General features: G+C 46.7%; 1 protein-coding gene across 4 annotated transcripts in view; it reads right to left on the reverse strand.

The window, feature by feature from the left end:
* Positions 1-20,509, reverse strand: part of ctbp1 (C-terminal binding protein 1) — a 22,537-nt gene continuing 2,028 nt past the window's right edge. The window contains exons 3-13 of one of the 4 annotated variants that reach the window (XM_079352046.1): positions 15,548-15,653; positions 7,356-7,510; positions 5,975-6,119; positions 4,389-4,492; positions 4,204-4,306; positions 3,463-3,587; positions 2,938-3,027; positions 2,495-2,625; positions 2,173-2,300; positions 1,233-1,347; positions 1-1,060 (exon numbers count right to left, since the gene is read on the reverse strand). In XM_079352046.1, coding sequence (XP_079208172.1) covers positions 865-1,060; positions 1,233-1,347; positions 2,173-2,300; positions 2,495-2,625; positions 2,938-3,027; positions 3,463-3,587; positions 4,204-4,306; positions 4,389-4,492; positions 5,975-6,119; positions 7,356-7,493 — 1,275 coding nt within the window. In that variant the 5' untranslated portion in view covers positions 7,494-7,510; positions 15,548-15,653 and the 3' untranslated portion in view covers positions 1-864. Of the gene's footprint in view, positions 1,061-1,196; positions 1,348-2,172; positions 2,301-2,494; positions 2,626-2,937; positions 3,028-3,462; positions 3,588-4,203; positions 4,307-4,388; positions 4,493-5,974; positions 6,120-7,355; positions 7,511-14,814; positions 15,273-15,547; positions 15,654-20,509 lie in introns of those variants that run through there. The other 3 variants (XM_079352044.1, XM_079352047.1, XM_079352045.1) reach the window with 3 other exon arrangements.

Raw genomic sequence — 20,509 nt, forward strand, 5'->3', positions numbered from 1 at the left:
GTAGATCCAAAAGAACCTAATCTGACCTTGTGTGCAAAGGCCTTGAGTCCCAAGCAAACCCTACATTCCCCCCCCCCCAAACAAAACAGACAAAAACATACTCGAGTTCTAAGCTAACGTCGCGGGACACAAAAAAAAAAGGCGAGCAGGTAGAAAAAACAAAAGCACTGAGTGGCATCAAAACAGAAGATTTAGAAAAATAATATACCAACCGCGGAAACTACATTTCCTGAGATGGTGTGCAAAAAGCTGCCTCTTTTTTTTTTCAGGGGGTTGGGGAAGGAGAGGGGCGGGGCTTCTTAATTTGGGGTCACACATGAAAAAAACAAAAAAAAAAAAAAAAATGTTGTCTTCTAAGATCAGTTTGGCTACACAGAGAGATCACATGACCCCTGTTTGTTTTTTTAAGACTGGAATACAAATATCAGTATTTTCTTGCGGTAAGTCTAAAAACTGTACACAGACGGGTTACATTCATTTCATAACCTACGACTTCAAACTAAAGGAAGGACACGGAAACAGAGAGGGAGAACTTCAGACACGCCGCCGTCTGAAACAGCAGATCCTAATCACTCCTTTAACTTCCTCTTCCTCTTCCATCTCGCCGCTTTTGACGCCAGTCGCCAGAGTTGTGCGTCGATCGTTGTTGTTGAGTTCGACCCGTCCGTCCACCTGACGCTCTGTGAACCTGTCTGATGACAACATCTCACATGGAATCGGATCTCTTTGAGTCTGGTTGCCATGACAACCTCTTTCAGTCACTAGACAACACGGGAAAAGAGTGTGTGTGTGTGTGTGTGTGTGTGTGTGTGTGTGTGTGTAGGTGTGTGTGTGTGTGCGTTTTGAGGGGGTTGTTGTGTGTGGCTACAGATGGTCGTTCGGATGCTGCTCTCTGTCGCCCTCTGGTGGCTTGACTGTGTTTTGTCCGGGAGACGGGGCGTGAGGAGGGTGGGAGACAGCAGGCGGGAGGGTGTGCGACATTGGCACGGCGCTCGGGACGATGCCTTCAACGGGTGGCGGGAGGCCCCCGGCGGGCAAGTTCACCACACCTGGAGGATACCTGGGGGGGGAGTGAACAACTGCATCAACAATCACAACTATAGATATTTTGTCCATCAACATGCCAGCGTGTCTATCTGTCTACTGATTATTATTCTTATTGCACACAGATGAATCACTTCAGAGTTTGTACTGACCACTACAGCTTCCTTTATCCTGATGTCACTTTTTACCTATAGGCCCCGTTGAGCTCGGGGTGGACGGTGGCGGGCTCGACTCCTGTCCAGTGGTTGTTCTGGGTGAGGAACTCTTTATTCACACAGTTCTTCAGACTGTCGGGGACACGACCTGGAAACCAGCGCCCAAAAGAAATAAAGGGACGAATCAATAAGTCATTGTAAACAACAACAACAACGGGGACAGCAGGTGTGACTTTTTGATTTCTTTGTTAAAGTTACACGAGTGTTCAGTCCAGGAAGTAAAAATCCTTTTCCTCCATAGTGAATTAAATTATTCGCCATGATGTCATAACCATCACGGGTATTCTGACCACGATGGTTTATGCTCCTGTAGGAGACACAAGATCGTATGACAGAAACCTCGTTTGAAGAAAAACTTTAATTATTCACGATCTCGATGGGTAAAGAACTACACTACCCACAATCCTCGAGTGTCATTGGTGGAGCACGCTGTTCACCGTCCTCGCTGTTAGCTGCTACCACAGAAGTTCAACACAAGTTGAAAATACGTGTAGAAAGAAGGTCGTGCACGATGGGTCTTATTGGATTCGCAATGGATTGTGGGATGTGTAGTTCCTTCACTCTTGTACCTTTGCTTGAAATCACATGTTTTACAGTGATGAGTTTTGGGGTCGGGAATATTGATATTAGGATTGTGTGTCATGTAAATGGAGGAATGAGATGGTGAAGCGTACTGGGCGGTGGGCGGTCACTGAGCCAGCGGGATGAAGAGTGAGGCGCTTGTTAAAAGCAAAGTGAGAACATAAAGTGAGGAAGAGGAAAGGACGAGGTGGAGAGACAGAAATAAAACGGCCGACTGTAAAAAGATGATTTATGCCCGACTGCAGCAACAGAAGCTAAAAATATCTCTCTTGTGTTTTTCCATCAAAGCAGGTACGTGTGTGTGTGTGTGTGTGTGTGTGTGCGCACACACCTGTGATAGCCCTTCGTATCTCCCTGGCTGCCTCCTCTCTCATCTCCAGAGACGCCTGCTCGCTGTACCAGGCAGCGTGTGGCGTGCAGATCAGGTTGGGAGCGTCCTTCAGCGGGCCCTGACTGAAACTGACACCAGGTAAAAATAGAACAGCGTGAAGTCAACGATTCATGGTGTGTGTGTTTACATGGATCCGACTATCCCGTGTGTGTGTGTGTGTGTGCATGAAAACATGGTTCTTATTGATGAACATGTTGTTTTACAGTAATTTACTGATGACTCAGCGTTTTGAGAATCAGACAGCGAGCGGGTTGAACGTTACCTGAAGGGCTCCGTCTCATGAACATCCAGAGCAGCTCCACGTATCCGCCCCTCCTTCAGGGCCTGAGCCAGAGCCTTCTCATCCACCAGACCCCCCCGGGCCGTGTTCACCAGGAACGCCCCCTGACGCATCTTTAACACACACACACACACACACACACACACACACACACACACACACACACACACACACACACACACACACACACACACACACACACATAACAGTGATGTCATAATATTTAAAAACATGTTTTTAACACGAGTGAGACTCCTTGTTTGCATATACCATCTTTGCAACACACAGACTGGCTGCTGTGTGTGTGTGTGTGTGTGTGTGTGTGTGCGTGTGTGTGTGTGTGCGTGTGTGTGCGTGTGCGTGCATGTGTGTGCGTGCATGTGTGTGCGTGTGTGTGCGTGTGTGTCACGCTGTGGCCTTCCGACCTGTTTGATGGTGAAGTCGTTGATCAGGTGGTGGTTGTGTTCGTTCAGGCTGCAGTGCAGAGAGACGCAGTCGGAGTGGAAGAGCAGGTCCTTTAGGAGAAATACAGTCTGTCAGTTTGTTCTGCACGTCACTGATTCTTTCCTCAGTGATATTTATAACTGTATAAATGTACTGTACTATACTGTACTGTATATCTGTGTCAGATTACCTATTTAAAAAAAACAAGCTTCAGGTTTTGTTGATTAATAAGTTAAAGGTCCAATCAGATGTCAGACTCACTCTGGATATATTGACATTTCACACACAGGCTGTTTATTGAGGCTCTTCAGCATAGACTCATACAGGTTTAACTGTTTAGGGGCCTTGACTGCAAAACATCACATTTGATGGAGGGATAACCAGGAGCAGCCGAGCCTTTCAGGACCGTCTGAGGCGTGTTGGGAGCCAGCGCAGCCACACTACAGGACTAGGTCATAGAGGAAGGATGCTCACACGGCAGACTCTTATCCATGTGTGTGTCGTACCTGTAGCGTCGTGACCCGCTGTAGTCCCAGGGATCTCTCGACCCCGTCAGCCAAATAAGGGTCATAGAAGATCACGTTAAAACCGAAGGCCTTGGCTCGCAGGGCGACCGCCTGGCCGACTCGACCTGGAAACACACGAGAACACAAACAGGAAGTTGACCTTGAACTGGAGCATTCAGAACAGCATGTTTGGGTCTAATTTAACCCCTTTGTGTTCTCTTCCTTGTACAAAACACAGATTCCTCTGTCTGCACACAGCTTTCTCATTATGACTGAAAAGCTTCCAGACTGAACAGGGAAGAGATTTACGCTCCGCTTCTGGCTAATCCGCTTAAATGTTATTGGCAGTTACTTCTTAGGAAGCCAATTTAGCGAAGAGAAGGACAAAAACTTTTCAAAGTGGAAATGCTAAAGAGAGAAAAATCCCCTGATGAAAAAACTTCCGCTGTATTCCTGCGCAACAAATCGACCGGGTGTCGTCAGTCAGTGAGCAACATGTAGCAGAAAAAAAAACAACCAATCAAAACTCTTCTAGCAATGTTGCTCTAATCTTTGGTCAAATATCTTTATGGGCCTCCAGGATGCACCTGAAGCTATGCCCTCTGCAGCTTCTCTGGTCCAAACAAATCCAGACCATTCAGGACCAAAGTGTGTCTGATCAGAGAGGAAGGTCATTTTATCATCTCACTCTCTGATTGGTCCTTTAAACAGAGGCAGAGGCGTTTGGGTTTGTTGACTCACCGAGCCCGATGAGTCCCAGCGTCTCTCCTCTGATCCTCGCAGCTCCGGACGCCACCTCTCGGATCTGCTCCACGCTCTGCACCCTCGTGCCCTCTCTGAGAGCCTGACATGCAGAACAAACAAAAACAACACATCAGTCAGACAGCAGAAAAGCTCATTCTGTGAAACCCAGCCGTGTGACTCACCTGGTGCAGCCAGGTGGTGCGTCGGTACAAGGTGAGGATGTGACACAGAGTGGAGTCTGCCGTCTCCTCCACTGAGGCTGCCGGCATGTTACAAACTGCTATGCCTGTCGGACCAGACACAAGATAAGGATTAGTAATCACTTGTGGGGACATTTTTAGGAGCAAGATGACGTTTTGTGGAAGTTGTTTTTATTTTTTGTGCAGAATGAAGTCGAGTAAGCAGATTTGTCAACAAACAAACTTTTTTTAAACAGCGAGCGAAGCCTCCTGGTGGCGGGAGATAGAGGACTTTAGGACAGACTGGCGTTTTAATGAGAAGCCGTCGTGACTCCTTTTTTTAAATATATAAATATGACCAAGCTGCTGCAGATGAGACAATACCTACTGAAAACAGTCTTCATGTTTTCAGCTCCTAGTTAGACTGGAAAAGAATGACGATGGATGGAAAAGGAAATATGTGTCAGCTATAAGAAGAGCTACTAGTCAAGACCACAGTAACCCGAGACATACCAGAGACCAGACCAAGACCAAGACCAAGACCTTTAGGGAGGCAGGGCGAGGCCGTAAACATCTCTGAAGAATCATCATCTTGTGTGAAGAGGGCGTGTCACTCCGGGGCGTGTCACTCCGGGGCGTGTCACTCCGGGGCGTGTCACTCCGGGGCGTGTCCGAAAAAGAAATGAAACTACAAAAGACTTGAAGTCGTTGGTTCGTTGAGGTGTTTCACGTCTTATCACACTGATGAAGTCAAATCCGGCGTCTGTCCGGTCTGAGGTCTACAACACCACCTGAGTCATAGTCCGTCATCTATAGGTCTCTATATCTGAAGCTTATATCGTTTTGGATTCTTAGATTGCTTTTTAAAACTTTAGCACTGGAAGTAAACGATGTGGTGATGAAAGGAAGGTTTTGAGATACACGTGTAATCACTTCCTGTTTCCAGAGACATGCTGACTGGCTGAGGTGTGAACGAGCGAACGCCACTTTAATGTTATTACACTAAAATACGTGTTGATGGTATCAGAGCAAAGTGGACCAACACAAACTGCCTGTGGAAATGTGTGTGTGTGTTTTGTGCGTGTGTGTTGTGCGTGCGTGTTTTGTGCACGTGTGTTGTGCATGTGTGTTTTGTGCTTGTGCGTGCTTGTGCGTGCTTGTGCGTGTTTGTGCGTGTGTTTTGTGCGTGTGTGTGTGTGCGTGTGTGTTTGTGCGTGTTTTGTGCGTGCGTGTTTTGTGCTTGTGCGTGCTTGTGCGTGTTTGTGCGTGTGTGTTGTGCATGTGTGTTTGTGTGTGTGTGTGTTGTGCGTGCGTGCGTGTTTTGTGCGTGTGTGTTTTGTGTGTGTGTTGTGCGTGTGTGTTGTGCGTGTGTGTTTGTGTGTGTGTGTGTGTGTTGTGCGTGCGTGCGTGTTTGTGCGTGTGTTTTGTGCGTGCGTGTTTTGTGCGTGCGTGTTTGTGAGTGTGTGTGTGTGCGTGTGTTTTGTGCGTGCGTGTTTGTGCGTGCGTGTTTGTGCGTGTGTGTGTGTGTGTGTGTGTGTGTGTGTGTGTGTGTGTGTGTGTGCGTGTGTTTTGTCCGTGTGTGTTCTCACCAAGTTCTCCGGCAGATTTGATGTCGATGTTGTCGTAGCCACTGCCGATGCGGACGATGATGCGCAGAGCTTTGAACTTCTCCAGATCTTCTCTCATCAGCGTGATGGTGTGATACATGAGCGCGCCCACAGCTTCATTCAACACCTGCAAACAAACACACATCTAAAACACACCGGACAGAGACGGATCACCTGGTGCGGCGTGCGGCGTGCCCCGGACACGCAGCCTCGGAGCTCAAAGGAGCCGAGATGAAGCCGACAGGCACACATGCAAAAGAGTGTCTGTTTGCAGAAGATAGGCTAAACAAAGTGTGAGACAGTGAAAGGTCAGCCCATGTGGAGGTGTGAGCACGGCTTTGCAGAAATCAATATCAGTGAGAGACAGTTCGCTGAGCTCAGGGTTTCCATAAACAGATTTAATATTCCTGCTCTGTTCCAGTGTAATCACGGAGACGAAGCCTTTGTGACCACAGGGATCAGAGAAGGTGTCTCTGCATGTTGCGTGTGATGGGACTGTTGCTGGTTTCTGATCAGGACCGGTTTGTTGTCTCTCCACAAAGACGAGTTATCAGCTTTTGATTCTGAATTCTGTCTGCGTGAAAACTGTTTCATTCGTCCTTTAATTGGTTTTCTGCTGATTTTTCTTCCTCGTGATGCCAGCCCTCGTCTTCATGTGCGGAAGAAAGGATGAAAATGACATGTGGTTCAATTACAGTAAAGAAGCCCTTTTAATTACACAATGAGGTGGCTGCTTAGCAGACAGACAGAGAAAGAGAGAGAGAGAGATAGTGAGCGAGCGAGGGAGAGCCATCTGTTTCTCCCACGCTGTGGCCTACTGAGCGCGCTCTCAAAGAGAGTGTGCCTGGCAGACACCCAGAACCGAACATAACCCTGCCAGACATACAAACCCATTTACAGTCATTGGTGACAGTGGCAAGACATGAGCCTGACCCACATTCGCTCTCTGCACTCTTCTTCATCTTCTCCTCGCTCGTCTTCACCTTTCATGGTGAAACCTGAAGAGCAGCTCATAAAACTCCTTATTTATCTGATACGTCTGTAAAAACCTCTTTAGGCCACCCTCCCAATGTGCCAACTGTCTTCTGATTGGCCGGCTCTGGTGAAGCAGAACGCTGCAGGGCTGCCAGGGGAGTGTTTCTCTCCAGTGTTTGGAGAAGAGCGCCTCCGTAAGAGGTTACGTAGACGCCGTCTTGTCTGTTTCGTGATTTGCAGAACACGCCGTTTAGCGCCCTCTGCAGACTCCAACATGCGTTTACTTCATGATCTGAAGAAGGTGCACACATTTATGCGAGCCTCCTTACGTTGTGTGTGTGTGTGTGTGTGTGTGTGTGTGTGTGTTAGTTAAGCTGGAGTGTGTTACCTTCTCATGGATCTCCTGTGTGGACTGGGCGTCACAGAAGGCCACGGTTGCTACATCTTTCAGGATGGGCATCTCCACAGTGCAGTCTCGCCCGTCCAGGAGCGCCACCAGGGGGCGCGGGTGCATCGGCCCATTCATAATGGGTGGTCTAATGCCTACACACACACACACACACACACACACACACACACAAAAGGAAACAGTCCATTCAAATGAATATTGCGATGAAGCACATGCACAACTTGACGCTTGCTATTTGTCTCTGCTGCATCATTCACGTCCTCCAGGCGAGCACATGCCGTCATATCTTCAAGTTTCAGTTGTTGTCAGAAATGAAATCTAGAAGTAAGGATGTGTTGTTCCCGAGGCTGCATCCCATAGTTTTTCTGTTCTGCTCTGATGCAGTCGCCATGACAACTGTGACAGGAAGCACGTCTACCTGCTTCACACAAAATGTTGTGTTCTCGGGGAGGCGCCCTTTTTTCCAGCCTTTTAAATTATTTCTGTCTTTTCGTTCACATTTGCAGACTCTTTCAGAAAGGCAGTGATTTAAAAGGTAGACAGGTATGCTGGTTAAAAAAAATGACAGGAAAAAAATAACACTTAATAAACCGGAAGCACAAAAACAATAAAACGTTAAGGCAACGTGCACGACATGTTCCTCCCAGGAGGAAACCTCCGGTTCTGAAAAAGTGAAGAGAATGCAGAAGTGCAGCTGCTGATGAGCCTCCGGATGTAACAGACAGCTGACGTCACTCAGGCTTCAGCCAGTAATATCTGCAGTCTATGGACCCCCCCGTGCGAGACCCCATAAGCATTTACTCTGTGGTCACTGAAGGGTTAATGTTTGATAGATGGACTGATGTGGATCCATCGTGTGTGATTGGGTCTCTGTGACATGCAGACTTCTGACAGCGCTCTGAAACCCTGTAGATGAAAGAATCAGAGAGTGATTCTGGTTTCTGCTGACGCCGAGCCGAGCCCGTCACTCACTGCAGACGAGCCGGCTGACATCGCACGTCACAAACAAAATCTGTCACTTCCCTCGAAAGAAGTCTCGAAAAACTTTTCTTTACGACTCAGACATCCAGAGACGCATCGAGCGTCCTCGACTGCTGTCCACTTTGAGAGACCTGACAACCAGGTGCACGTCCTGGCAGAGTGTCTGATAATGGTGATGGTATTAAAACTGGTTTACCGCCCACCACAACGTCAGCCTGGGTGCTAAACACTTTAGCATGATGCTAACTGGTTCTGACGTCAGAGGCAGACTTGATCTGCTTGTCTGCTTCGTTTGTGTTTGTGTTGAACACACTCAGGAGAGTGCATGCATGAGGAAACACGCATCTCTCCCGTGTGCTGCAGGGTTTAACTATAACAGAGACTATAACTGAGTATGTAGCATCAGTGCTTTTACAGTAGAGCTACAGTGTGAGCTACACCATCTCTGCGATGCATGTTTCTTCCACCTGGTTTCTACCCGTGATGTACTCGTCGAACAGTGCTTCCAGTCGGTGATGGATTGCATTGTTTGACACTACAGCTGCACAGAAGCTCACAGTTTAATCTGTCACTCAGTCTCTCTATTGTCTTCTTCTGGGCGATGTCAGATTACAGCATGAAAGCTGATCTGATGAAGCAGAGCAACACGAGCAATAAGGTGAAACTGGAATCCAGCTCACAGCGCTTCGTGGGAGCTGCTGAAACATTAGCTTTCCATAACAGGATTTGCCTGGAGGCCTTTGCACTTTCACATCCATACAAAATCAATGGTGCATGGCTGAGAAATTGAACAAGTGCAAAAAGTACTTTCAGGTTTCGACACAGCCTTCATTGTACCTGAGATATAATCACAAATCGTAGGATTTCCTGTAGTAGCTGCTTCTGGCATACAGACCAGTAAACCCTGGAAACAATCAGAGACGATGTTGTCAAACACAAAGTAATAAAATCTGCTCACTCAGTGTAATAATCGGTTGTATGGCAGAGCGGTGTTTTTGGAAAGTAGCAGAGATTCCAGACATTTCTCCGGCTCACACTCGGTCGCAGAGCGAGGGGAGGAAATAGCTTTCATTCCAGCGCCGAGCGTGACCTTGGGAGGACCGGCCACTCTGACTCTGACTGCTGAGTAGTACAATATGATAAAACGCCCGTTCATTCTGTGTCTGCTTCGCCCACACACACACACACACACACACACACACACACACACACACACACACACACACACACACACACACACAGAGCTCAGTGCCAACACTTTAAATATAAATCTACTCCCTCTCTCTCAGGATACGAACTCAAACTGAAGTGGACATTATCTGTTTCATCTCTTTAAGTGAACATTAAACCTCCTTCATTTCTTCATTATATTAAATCATTGCTTTTCTCATCCCCATTACAATATGTCTCAATCCTGTTCTCTTCCTTTCCCGTTCTTCTTGCCCTCTCCCTCTCTCTCTCTCTCTCTCTCTCTCTCTCTCTCTCTCTCTCTCTCTCTCTCTCTCTCTCTCTCTCTCTCTCTCTCTCTCTCTCTCTCTCTCGCTCGCTCTACCCCCCAAGTAGCCCCGGGCCGGGATGACCGCTGGGAGCTTTCCCAGTGCAAACAGGCCTGCTGACTGCCAACGGGGATCACAGCTCCAGTTCTCCTCTTACAGCCCTCCACCCCCGTTTCTCGGCAGCTACGCTTTCATTTAGATTTACTACAGTGTTGGTTAAACACTTTAAGGCACTGCAGTAGAACTGATTTGCTGCCAAGACGTCAACAAAAATAGAAGAGAAGCACAAAAATCAACAAGAAATCTGCTTCATGCAATTTGAGCTGCAGGACAAATACTTAAACTACTGCAATCACACAGACAGGATTTGACTGACATGGAGACATGGGGGAAAGAATCCCCCAATGCATGAACGCCCTGCAGCCTGCCTGTATCCAGCTGTCTTTGACCAGCTAACGAGAACAGCTGGATTTTTATCCCGGACGAATGAGACATTTTCAGACTGTTAGTCAACAGAGTCTAACTTCCTGTTTCCCTTTTTTCTTTTTTTTGTTCACATGCGGGTCACAGGGAGGTCTGCCAGCCTCACCGAGGGAGGATCTGATAAAAAAAAAAAAAAAACGACTTGCAAGTTCCTGGTTGTGAGTGAGCGCGTTCACATTCAGTAACCCTGTTGTGAGTCATGAACAGTCCGGTTTGGATCAGATTCAGGATCTGGTGTTTACATGCACACACCCTATGCATGATAAACACGATGCAGCAGCTTGACAAAGTCTGATTCTTGGTCGCTCTCGGTGCCACCGTCATGTTTGTTCTGCTGATACGTCACTTTGCAGAGGCCGCCTGAGCAGGTAGTCTGCAGCAGTCAGAAACCATGATAAGGCATAAACATCATGGAGGTTTTATAGAATGGATACAGCATGGGAGGGGCCTCTAAATATCTGTCATTTGAACACTTGGAGTTACTGGAAATAGTTATTAGCATAAGCTCAGATATCTAGAAGTTCATCTATTTTGGTCCCAGTCTGACTGAAGTCAAGAGAACTGCTGCAACATGACACATTTCTGTGTGTTCAGTGTTTGTGTTCCTCATTGTTCAGGAGAGAGAGGACGGGCGAGCGCGGCTGTCTGCACCTGTGATCAGTCAGCCGTCTTCGACCATTGTGCGGAGAGCGGGTGATTTATGATGCTGCTGGCTCTGGTGGCGTGCAGCAACATGGCGTGGTTCAAAAAGCCCCTATATCCCCTCAGTGTTGATCTCACTGTCCCTTCATCACTCTGCACCTCATCTTCAGATCTCCATCACTCGTTGTCTCGTCCTTTTCTCCCTCCTGTTCACTTCCATCTCTCTGAACACAAAAAGCAGCGTGGTTGTGTTTTCATTGAGATTCTTTGAATGTGCAGGTCTGCAGTGTTCAGCGCAGGCAGCCTGACGTTTCTGCAGTTTCTATTCTTTGTTTTCTGTCTCTGTCTTCTGACACTTCAAATCCCCCAACAACAGCACAGTAGTGCTCCATCTCTATCACATACACACACACACACACACACACACACACACACACACGCTGCCCCACCCAGATACACACAGACACAGGTGCATACGCAGCGCACCACTCCATGCAGGTTGACTCGACTCATACGTGGTGATACATGATACAGTACATACGAGTTGTGTGCAGATAGACATGATAGCTGCTTTTCCCTCTGACACACACACACACACACACACACACACACACACACACATCGATACAATAACAACGGCATGTTTACACACACAGACACACAGATTTACAAGCTTGTGATTCACGTCAGCAGGCCGGTTCAGGTTTGTCTGCTTTTTGTTCCCAGTACAGACAATAACACAGACAACAACATTTGGCAGCAGATTTAGTTGCAGGAAACAAACTGCAGTCAAACTTTCAACATGCAAGTTAGAAGTTCATTTTATTTTCTGTATCTCAAGCTTGTTTCTGTATTTTAATCTCAGCCCTGTTTGGACTCTCTGTGTGCTGTCTGCAGTAACAGAGGCGTTACAGCGAGGACGAGCAGTTCAATTTAGTCAGATCAACTCAAATTACCTTTTTATTTTTCTATCTTGGATTCAAGAGACGTCGTGTGTGACACACTGCTCACTTCATGTTGTTGTTGCATTAATATTTATTGTGTCCTGCAGGCTGAACATGTTACGACTGCATCGGCAAAAATCAATACGACCGTTCACACCTGCAGCTGCATCAGGTGGTAAATGGACCTGAGCTTGTACACGCTGCAGGTCATCACACACTGATGGCAGAGGCTGACCATCATTAACTCAATTCAGAACACCTGGGCCCAGTGTTCCCAGTCCATAAGAGCAGGTCTGACTTCCTGGGAGAAGACGATGATGATGAAGGTAGAGGTGGCGTGCAGACAGTCTAGGCCCCTCCCACTGACTCTCTGCAGGAGAAACAGCAGGAGGCGTTCACACACGACGCTCAGCACAAAACCTTCGGGAGTGTTTCGGGACTTTTGTGCGAGTTTGAAGGCACTATGAATAAACTCAGCTGACTCTGCTGACGTCTAACTTAATTGACGCTTTTAATGCAGGTCCATGTTGACTTGCAGCCTGGATACTAATTATTTTGGATGATACACTGCAGACCTGTTATTTTGTCTGTACATGATGATTATTTCTCTTCCGGTCCAGACATCCGTGCTTCTTCAATCACCGACCTCATCAAAGTTCACCAAATATTTCCAAATGGTTTAAAGCGACTGGAAAGTATTATAGAGACTAAACGGCCCTTTGCTGCGAGTCGTTCCCCGCTCTCTCCTCCCAGCGTTTCCTGTCTCTCTTCAGCTTTACTTTCTAATAAAGTAAAAAGACGTTTGTGTTTGTGCATGGAAACATTACTGAGAAACCAGATTTTGCTACCTGGAGAGCTCAGACAGAAAACACGACACTGTGGCATGTTTATGTTTTACCGCGGTTCCGTCTTATTCTGGAGCGACGAAGCATCAACATGCTGACCTGTTGGAGGGAACAGGCTACGGGACGTCGGTTTACCAACACGCATGGTCAAAGTGCAAAGTACTGAAGAAGCACGACGCTGAACGTCAGATCACACATCATTAGCATCTATTACAGCGACGGCCTCAGTAAACCACAGCAGTCTCATTTTACTCCCAGTTCTGTATTACTGCGGTGTGAGTTGTAAAAAGGAAACCTCACAGGCGTCTGGAGGTTAGGACGCAGTCGTCATAAAGCAGGACGCTCGTATTGATCGTGCATACAGGGAGATAAAGAACCATGTAAACACCAGATCCTGAATGGGATCCAAACCAGGGTGAGACTCGTTTCTGTTTCTTCTCCTGCTCTTTGTGTTTGCAGGCTGGAGGAGTTAATGTTTCTTTAATGTGACATCAGGTTGTGGTTCTCTGTGAGCCGGCAGCGTGTCACAACACGAGCAGTCTGCTCGGTTCCTCCGTCTCTGACATGATAAAAAGTGTCTGAGCGGGAGCTCCTGGTGGGAAACCGCCTGGAGCTGCTGAGAACCATCATGTCATCTCTACGTCACTCTCTCTTTAAATCATGTTGTAGGAATTAGATCCTTACGCAGGATTTGGGGGGGTTTTTTTGTCACCTTTATAATCAGATTAAAGTCAGCTGTCAGGGATCCGAAGAAACATGAATCAAACATCCTTCAGTCAGCGGGAGGGACGGCCTGTTTGTACAGCTCAAAGGTTCAACGATCTCCGATGTGCTGAGACAGATCCAATGACTGGATCACTTTCAGAGGTATTGACTGGTGCTGATTTGTTCATGAGCATCTTTTAACAGCGACCCCCCCCCCCTCACACACACACACACACACTCACACACACACACTCACACACACACACACACACACACACACACACCCCCTTTGCCGTGTGAATCATAACTCACAGTCGCTACTCCCGTGACCTTGGACTGTCGAGCTCTGGGGGCAAAGTTTGCGTCGAGAGGGAGGACGGGAAGGAAAAAGATCAGAGCTTCAACTTGAATCTTTGATGTCATCAAGAGCCAGAGCCCGCAGCATGTTGATGACATCACCGATTACAATCTCTGCTTCCTTTTTTTTTTTTTTGTCGGGGGGGGGAATTGCCCTACAAATCCAGATAATAGGTGACCACAGATACAGAGATTCATCATCATGGTGGATCATCGTTCACACCGTCTCCTCCTCCCTCCTCTGCTCCACACCCAAACCTCCACCTACTCATCCCCCACACACACACCCACTCCCCACCTTCTTATTCCTTCACAGCCCTACCTGGATCCCATCTTCTAGAATATTCTCTTCCAGCTGCTATCATGAGCTGCAGCTGCCACCTGTGTGTGAAACCGGCTGCATGCGTGCTCGAATGTGTGTGTCGGTTTATTGCCCAATCCTTGTGCATGTGTGTGTGTGTGTGTGTGTGTGTGTGTGTGTGTGTGTGTGATTTGTGTGTTAAGGAAGGAAAGTGCTCGCATGTAAAAATAAGCTCAATGAAGGAGAGATATGTCATGTCCTTGGTCGGCCCTCGAAGGAGAGAAAGAGAGAGAGAGGGATCTGTTTATGTGGCCTCAAATGGAGGTGTTCAAGCAGCCTTCAATAGCAGAGAGATACCTCTTCACACACACACACACACACACACACACACACACACACACACAGAGGGAGCTAGAGAAAAGGCTAATCATTCTTGTGTGGCATGAGAGAGAGAGAGAGAGAGAGAGAGAGAGGCTGAGCGATAAAAAGATAATAGAGTGGGAGAGAATGAAGAAGAGACTGAGGAGGAGGAGACGGAAAAAGGGAGAGGAAGAGAGAGAGAGAGAGAGAGAGAGAGAGAGAAGGGGGAGGGGAGGAGGAGGAAGAGAGAATAATGTACTCAGAGTTCATAAATATTGGCACACACACACACACACACATCACAGCAGAGAGCTCGTTGTTTACCTAGAGGCATGCCTTTGTTGAGGAGATGTGAGCTTCCCATGGTGTGTTCCCCAGCCGGCGAGCACGCAGCACAAACCTGCAGTCTTCACTCAGCACACATGAACTGGAATCCAGTCAGCATATGGCGGCTGTGGCCAGCTACCTCGCTTCCCTCAGTCCTTCTCCCAGCCCCTCAGTGACAAGCATACACATGTGCTCCCCCTCTTCTCTCTCTCTCTCCCCTCCCTTCCGCCTGCTCTCTCTCTCTCTCTCTCTGCCTCACCCCTCCCTCCCTCACTGTGCGTCTCGAGCTACCTCCCCTCCCCTTTCTCACTTTCTATAACAGCTAATCTCTCTGTCTTTCCGTCTCTCCCTCTGTCTCTGTCACACACACAAAAAGTGCACACACCGAATGCTGTATGAGCAGGAGAGCAACGGAGACAGAGCAGGAGGGGGCAGAGTGTGTGTGTGTGTGTGTGTGTGTGTGTGTGTGAGAGAGAGAGAGAGAGAGCAGGAATGGGGAGGAGCCAACGCTGGCCAAAATTCATCTTTTGTTTCCTGAAAGACGACAGGGAGGGGAAAAAAGAAAGAAGAGTTATGCAATTACAAGTCTGTAGCAAGAGAGGAAGAACTTGTTCTTTCTGCTGTCAGAGGAAGTCTTCATGAGGACCATAAAAAACTGGATTTAAGAAACGAGGAATCAGTGTGTGTTTTAAATAAACAATGACAAACCCAATCTGCTTTGTAAACTTACTGTGGTGAGTCAAGTGGAGATCAGATTATGACTCTATGATACGTGAGTTTAGGTTGAACCCTCCTCTTCAGAGAGCTCCTCAGGTGTCACACTGTGAGGAGGACTTCTAACAGCATGAAGAGAAAACAAACACAAACACCACATGAAGAATATTCTGACTCAATCTTAGTCGGGCTGAAGAGACAACAATTATTTGTGCAGACATTTTGACCCAGCTATGATTTTTTGTTATTGCAAAGTTATTATCACTAAGAGATCACTTTTTTCTGATTTATTTTCTCCTTTGAATTAACCAATCACAGCTTCTGAAAATGTGTCATACACAGCAACGGGGTCGACCACACCTGCTCGCTCGGAGAATGTTCCTAAATCACTCTCGAGATAAAATTCCTTGCTGGGATTTTTGAAGCGGCGTGAAGTGGAGGTACAGAAGAGCTCTGTCAACAACATCGGCTGAGACGGAAATAATCTGACTCGTTACAGGTCAGGAGCTGCTGCTTATTTCAGGACACGATTCTTTTAGGTTACATTCACGTTTTCTTGGTGATATTTCCCTAAATAAAAACAAATATTAAGAACAGTGAGCAATCGAAAGCATACCTAATTTACAGAGGGAAATATTCACGTTAGTAACCACATGATGTACAGAGGCTATAGTCCTCCAAGCATCGTCTACAGATCTTATTATCAATCTGTTCAACTTTCTGTCTGGTGATATAACCCCCCCCCCCCCCCCCCCCCACACACACACACACTCTAACCTAGTTTAACAGCAATGATGGTTACATCACAACCTCAGTATTGGTAAATGTCACTGACAGCCGGTGGGCGAGTTGTTCGACTCCAGAATAAAAGGCAGCGGGTCAGACGATCTGTTGTTTTCAACACTGTCAGGAGGCTGACTCACGACCCCTGTGACGTGTAATCACCCCCCGCCATTCCTATCAGCTGGAGACTTTCTTTTTAACACACAAAACAGACTTAGCTTCAAATAAATCTCAATTCCAGCTTCAAAGAAACATGAGTAACACGCTCCTCCTTATTTACTCCTTTATTTAGCCAGAGAGGCAGGGACGTCTGCTTCCCTTTGAACACTCTGAGCCCCTGTTTTTTTCTTTGATGAATAAATCCAAATGAATTCTGCAGCCACTCCTCTCGCTGTGAGATTCATGACTCCTCATTCCCCTCACAATTGAGTCATACAGCAAATAAATCTGATAGGAATTAAGCTTGATAAACAGTCAGAGGTTAGGTAGTCTGAGGCTCAAAACCAGAGAGCTGCAGGCGAACGATGATGACAGAGGAAGAAGACATGACTATTGAAAATATTGAACATTGGGCCCTTATATTAGGCCTCTGAGAGAGACTCCACATTTTCTCCAAAAAAGGAATTCTGTTTTTTTTCTATTCAGACAATTTAAATGATCTTATTGTAACGATTACTGAGAGAGAAAAAGCTTGATAAAAATACATGATTATTTCCTGCCCATTTAGGGCCCCCCCTCCCCACATGGGCACTGGGTAGTCAGTCCAACTTTCCCCCCAGTACGACGCCCCTGGCCTCAGTAGCACAGCAGAGTAACAATACTGGATACAAAGAGTCTGACAGAGGTTTTAGGCTACCTTCTTACTAATAAGTCACTGCTTCATATTGACCTGTCGTTCCAGCAGTCGACGCCACATGAACCTTAAATGTTAGCTGCTCATCAATCATGCCCCCGACGTTCTGGGCAGAGCTGGCTGGCATGAGCTGGATATTGATCTGAGGGACTGGCTGGGATGACGAGGAGCTCAGTCTTTGATTGACTGAGCTGAAAGTGGCGAGATATCAGCGAGGCGTGAAGACTGTAAAGTCATTTAGTGGGTGTATCAGGAAGAGCTGGGTATCGTCTGCATAGCGATGATACGAGAAATCATGGGATTGGATGATTGCACCAAGTGAGGGGGTGTACATGGAGAAGAGAAGGGGACCGAGCACTGACCCTTGAGGCACCTCTTTGAATGAATACTGCTCTTTGGACACTTCCCAATTCCAAGAGACGACCAGCAGAGGGCAGAACCTGAGACGCCATGTTCAGAAAGCATGGACAGCCAAAAGTAGCCAAATATGAAAACCGCCAAACTGCTTAAAGCTGGACTGATCCGAGGCAAACAGGGTAAATAAAGTTTTTGACTTGCAGAAATCAAGTTCTGTAAATGACACTACGTTTTGTTTATATCTACAGGATTAAATCACAGCAGGTTGCTGCATAAAAATAGTTATTGGAATAAGACAACTTTCTCGACAACACTTAACTTGTTTAGGTGCTAAACCAGGAGGATCCATGTCTTAATGCATTTACTTTAACAAAGCCAGTGACGTGTAGAACAAAGACTATCGGTGAAGTTCAGTTCTCAAGATAAATCCAAAGAGACAACCTGGACTTAGTAATGTGAGAATCTACAGACACATTTATCGTGTTGACAGAGCCGCTGGCAGACACGTCTCACACAACAGAACCCATGAAACACACTCGGTGCTTTGAATAAAGATGGAGAGAGGAGACAATATCTGAAATCCTCTGCAGCCACACAGGGGAGAAGAGTAGAAGAAACAAGTTATGATGTGCAGGTTATGAAATGCTGCCCATGAGGGGGAGGGATTAAACTGCATGACATCTTGTTTTCAATGCAAACCTTTAGTCTTGAATGCAAACCAGATAATCAAGCACGTATAGTGAGATTAGACTTTAAATGGTAAACAGCCTACGTCTGCCTGCCTTCACCTTCCTCTCTCTTCTCAATCTCTTTACCTCCATCTGCCCATCTTCCTTTTTCATCTTCCATCCCTCACAAATGTCTCTCTCGATCTCATCCGCTCTCCATCACCCCCCCACTCCCCCCCCACCCCACATCTCTCTCCCTCTCTGTTCCATTCGCCATATCTCCACACTCCCACCTCCCACCCAATCTCTCTCGCTCTCTGTAGTCACTGCAGCGTGTCTAATGGTTCAGCTCCTTCTCAGCAGATCCACCAAGTGGAGGCCGGGCGAGCCACAGCACCAGCTAACACCCCCCCCCAACCGCTGGCCTTATCTAGACTGACAGCCAGCAAGACCAGGAGCTATCGCTAACGCACACACACACACATACACACAAACAGAAATAATTACACAGATACAAGCTGGTGCACAAAGAAAAGAAACGTACACTACACAAAGCAGTTTAATACCAAACTAACACTGACCAACTCTGGTGCAGGTTCAAAAGCAAATACACAAAAACACAGCTGCAACCAGGCATGTAACAAGAAATAAAAAGCACCGTAAGAAACGTGGCTGCATGCACACACGGATGCACTCTTACCCCACAGCTGGGACAGATGCAGGCACACACAGGCAGCAAATTGGATTTATAGATACTGACAGTGAGCTGCAGAACAATGTGGGTGCCACTATACACGAAAGAAACCAGATAAGGGAGAAAATAGAAATCTAATCAGCTATAAGAGGAGACAGGTGCTGCCAGCATGAGGAATCTTATCAATGAGTAAAAGACAATGAAGAGGAGGGAGGGAGAGAAGAGGGAAAGGAGATCAAATAGGTTTGATCAGCACGACAGAAAAAAAAGAGATTAACTGAGAAAGAGGATGTTGGAGAGAAGATGGATAAAGAACAGGGAGGACAAAGCAGAGAAATAGACGGAGCAAAGGAGGAGGACGGCAAAGAAGTGTTGGACGAAGATAAAGAATAGAAAAGGGTGAAAGAAATAATCTGCAGAGAATAAACTAACAGTTTAAGATGTTAAGGTTAGAGACGGTCTCCTAGAGGAAACAATAATCCACTTTGATGACATTTCTTAAAGAACATGAAATGTATAATCGCTGTCAATATGTCACATTAAGGACCAATCAGAGGCTCAGCAGGTAACTTAACCAGGGGGGTGGGAGGAAGCTGGAGATAAGCCACGCCATGCACAGGGAGGCTGCTGTCAGACAGGGATTCAAACCAGCAACCTTCTCACTGAGAGGAGACAGAGCTAACCACTGCAGCACTGTGCCGCCACATTTAGACATGATGAGCAATAAGTGCCACTTAAAGTTAAAAGAAAGGGACAAAATTAAGCAACACATGTAAAAAATAAGCATCCCGCCAAAGTTTGAATCATTAATTAAGTTTGGTGATTATGATGATTAAAGACAAAAATTGAAATCTGTGTTTTTCCCAAATCAATCAGCAGGAAGTGAACGTTGAACATGTGTTATGAGAAATGGATTTCCCCTTGAGGGTAGGACTGAAAAATGTAAAACATTCTTCATAAAGCAGCTGAAATAAAAGAGCTACAGCACAACAATAATCTCTCAGTCACACAGAGGCCTTCATGCTGTCAGTTCACACATGTACACAGTCATTTCCCCATTATTGACTTGGCACAGAGCTGCCTCCTCTAAATCTAAACATAGTGCAGAGCCAGTGAGCACAGCCGCTGCTGCCACAAACACACACACATCTTTACACACACTACACAAACATTACACACAGGAAGTAAACGGTAAGAGGACGGATGCATTGTAAACCTTGTATCTCCTCTCTGTTTGTCCACAGTTCCACTTTATCTTTCCGAAGCTGTGTGAGGGAGGAGCATGACGCACATAATGGGCTGTTTGTATGTTGTTATAGGTGGTATAACAGCCTGGTACTGTGCAGAGGCCAATGGCGATGTGTTCGACACAGCTGGGGGGGGGAGGGTGTTCCCACTCAGGCAGGAGAAGAAATGTGGTCATGATCTGGAGGAGTGTAGTGGGGGTTTTGATATACTGTACAACTTAAAACAAAAGCCCATTAAGGCCCCTTTGACTACCCTGGTGTTGCAGCATGTTTGGACAAATAAAGGCAGATAATAACAGCAGCAGCAACTCAATTCAAAGTTCTTCACACAAGACATCAGAAGCATCAATCTAAAGAAAAAATAATCATTCATAGT

Source organism: Symphodus melops (genome assembly GCF_947650265.1).
Source record: "Symphodus melops genome assembly, chromosome: 9".
NCBI classification, from domain to species: domain Eukaryota; kingdom Metazoa; phylum Chordata; class Actinopteri; order Labriformes; family Labridae; genus Symphodus; species Symphodus melops.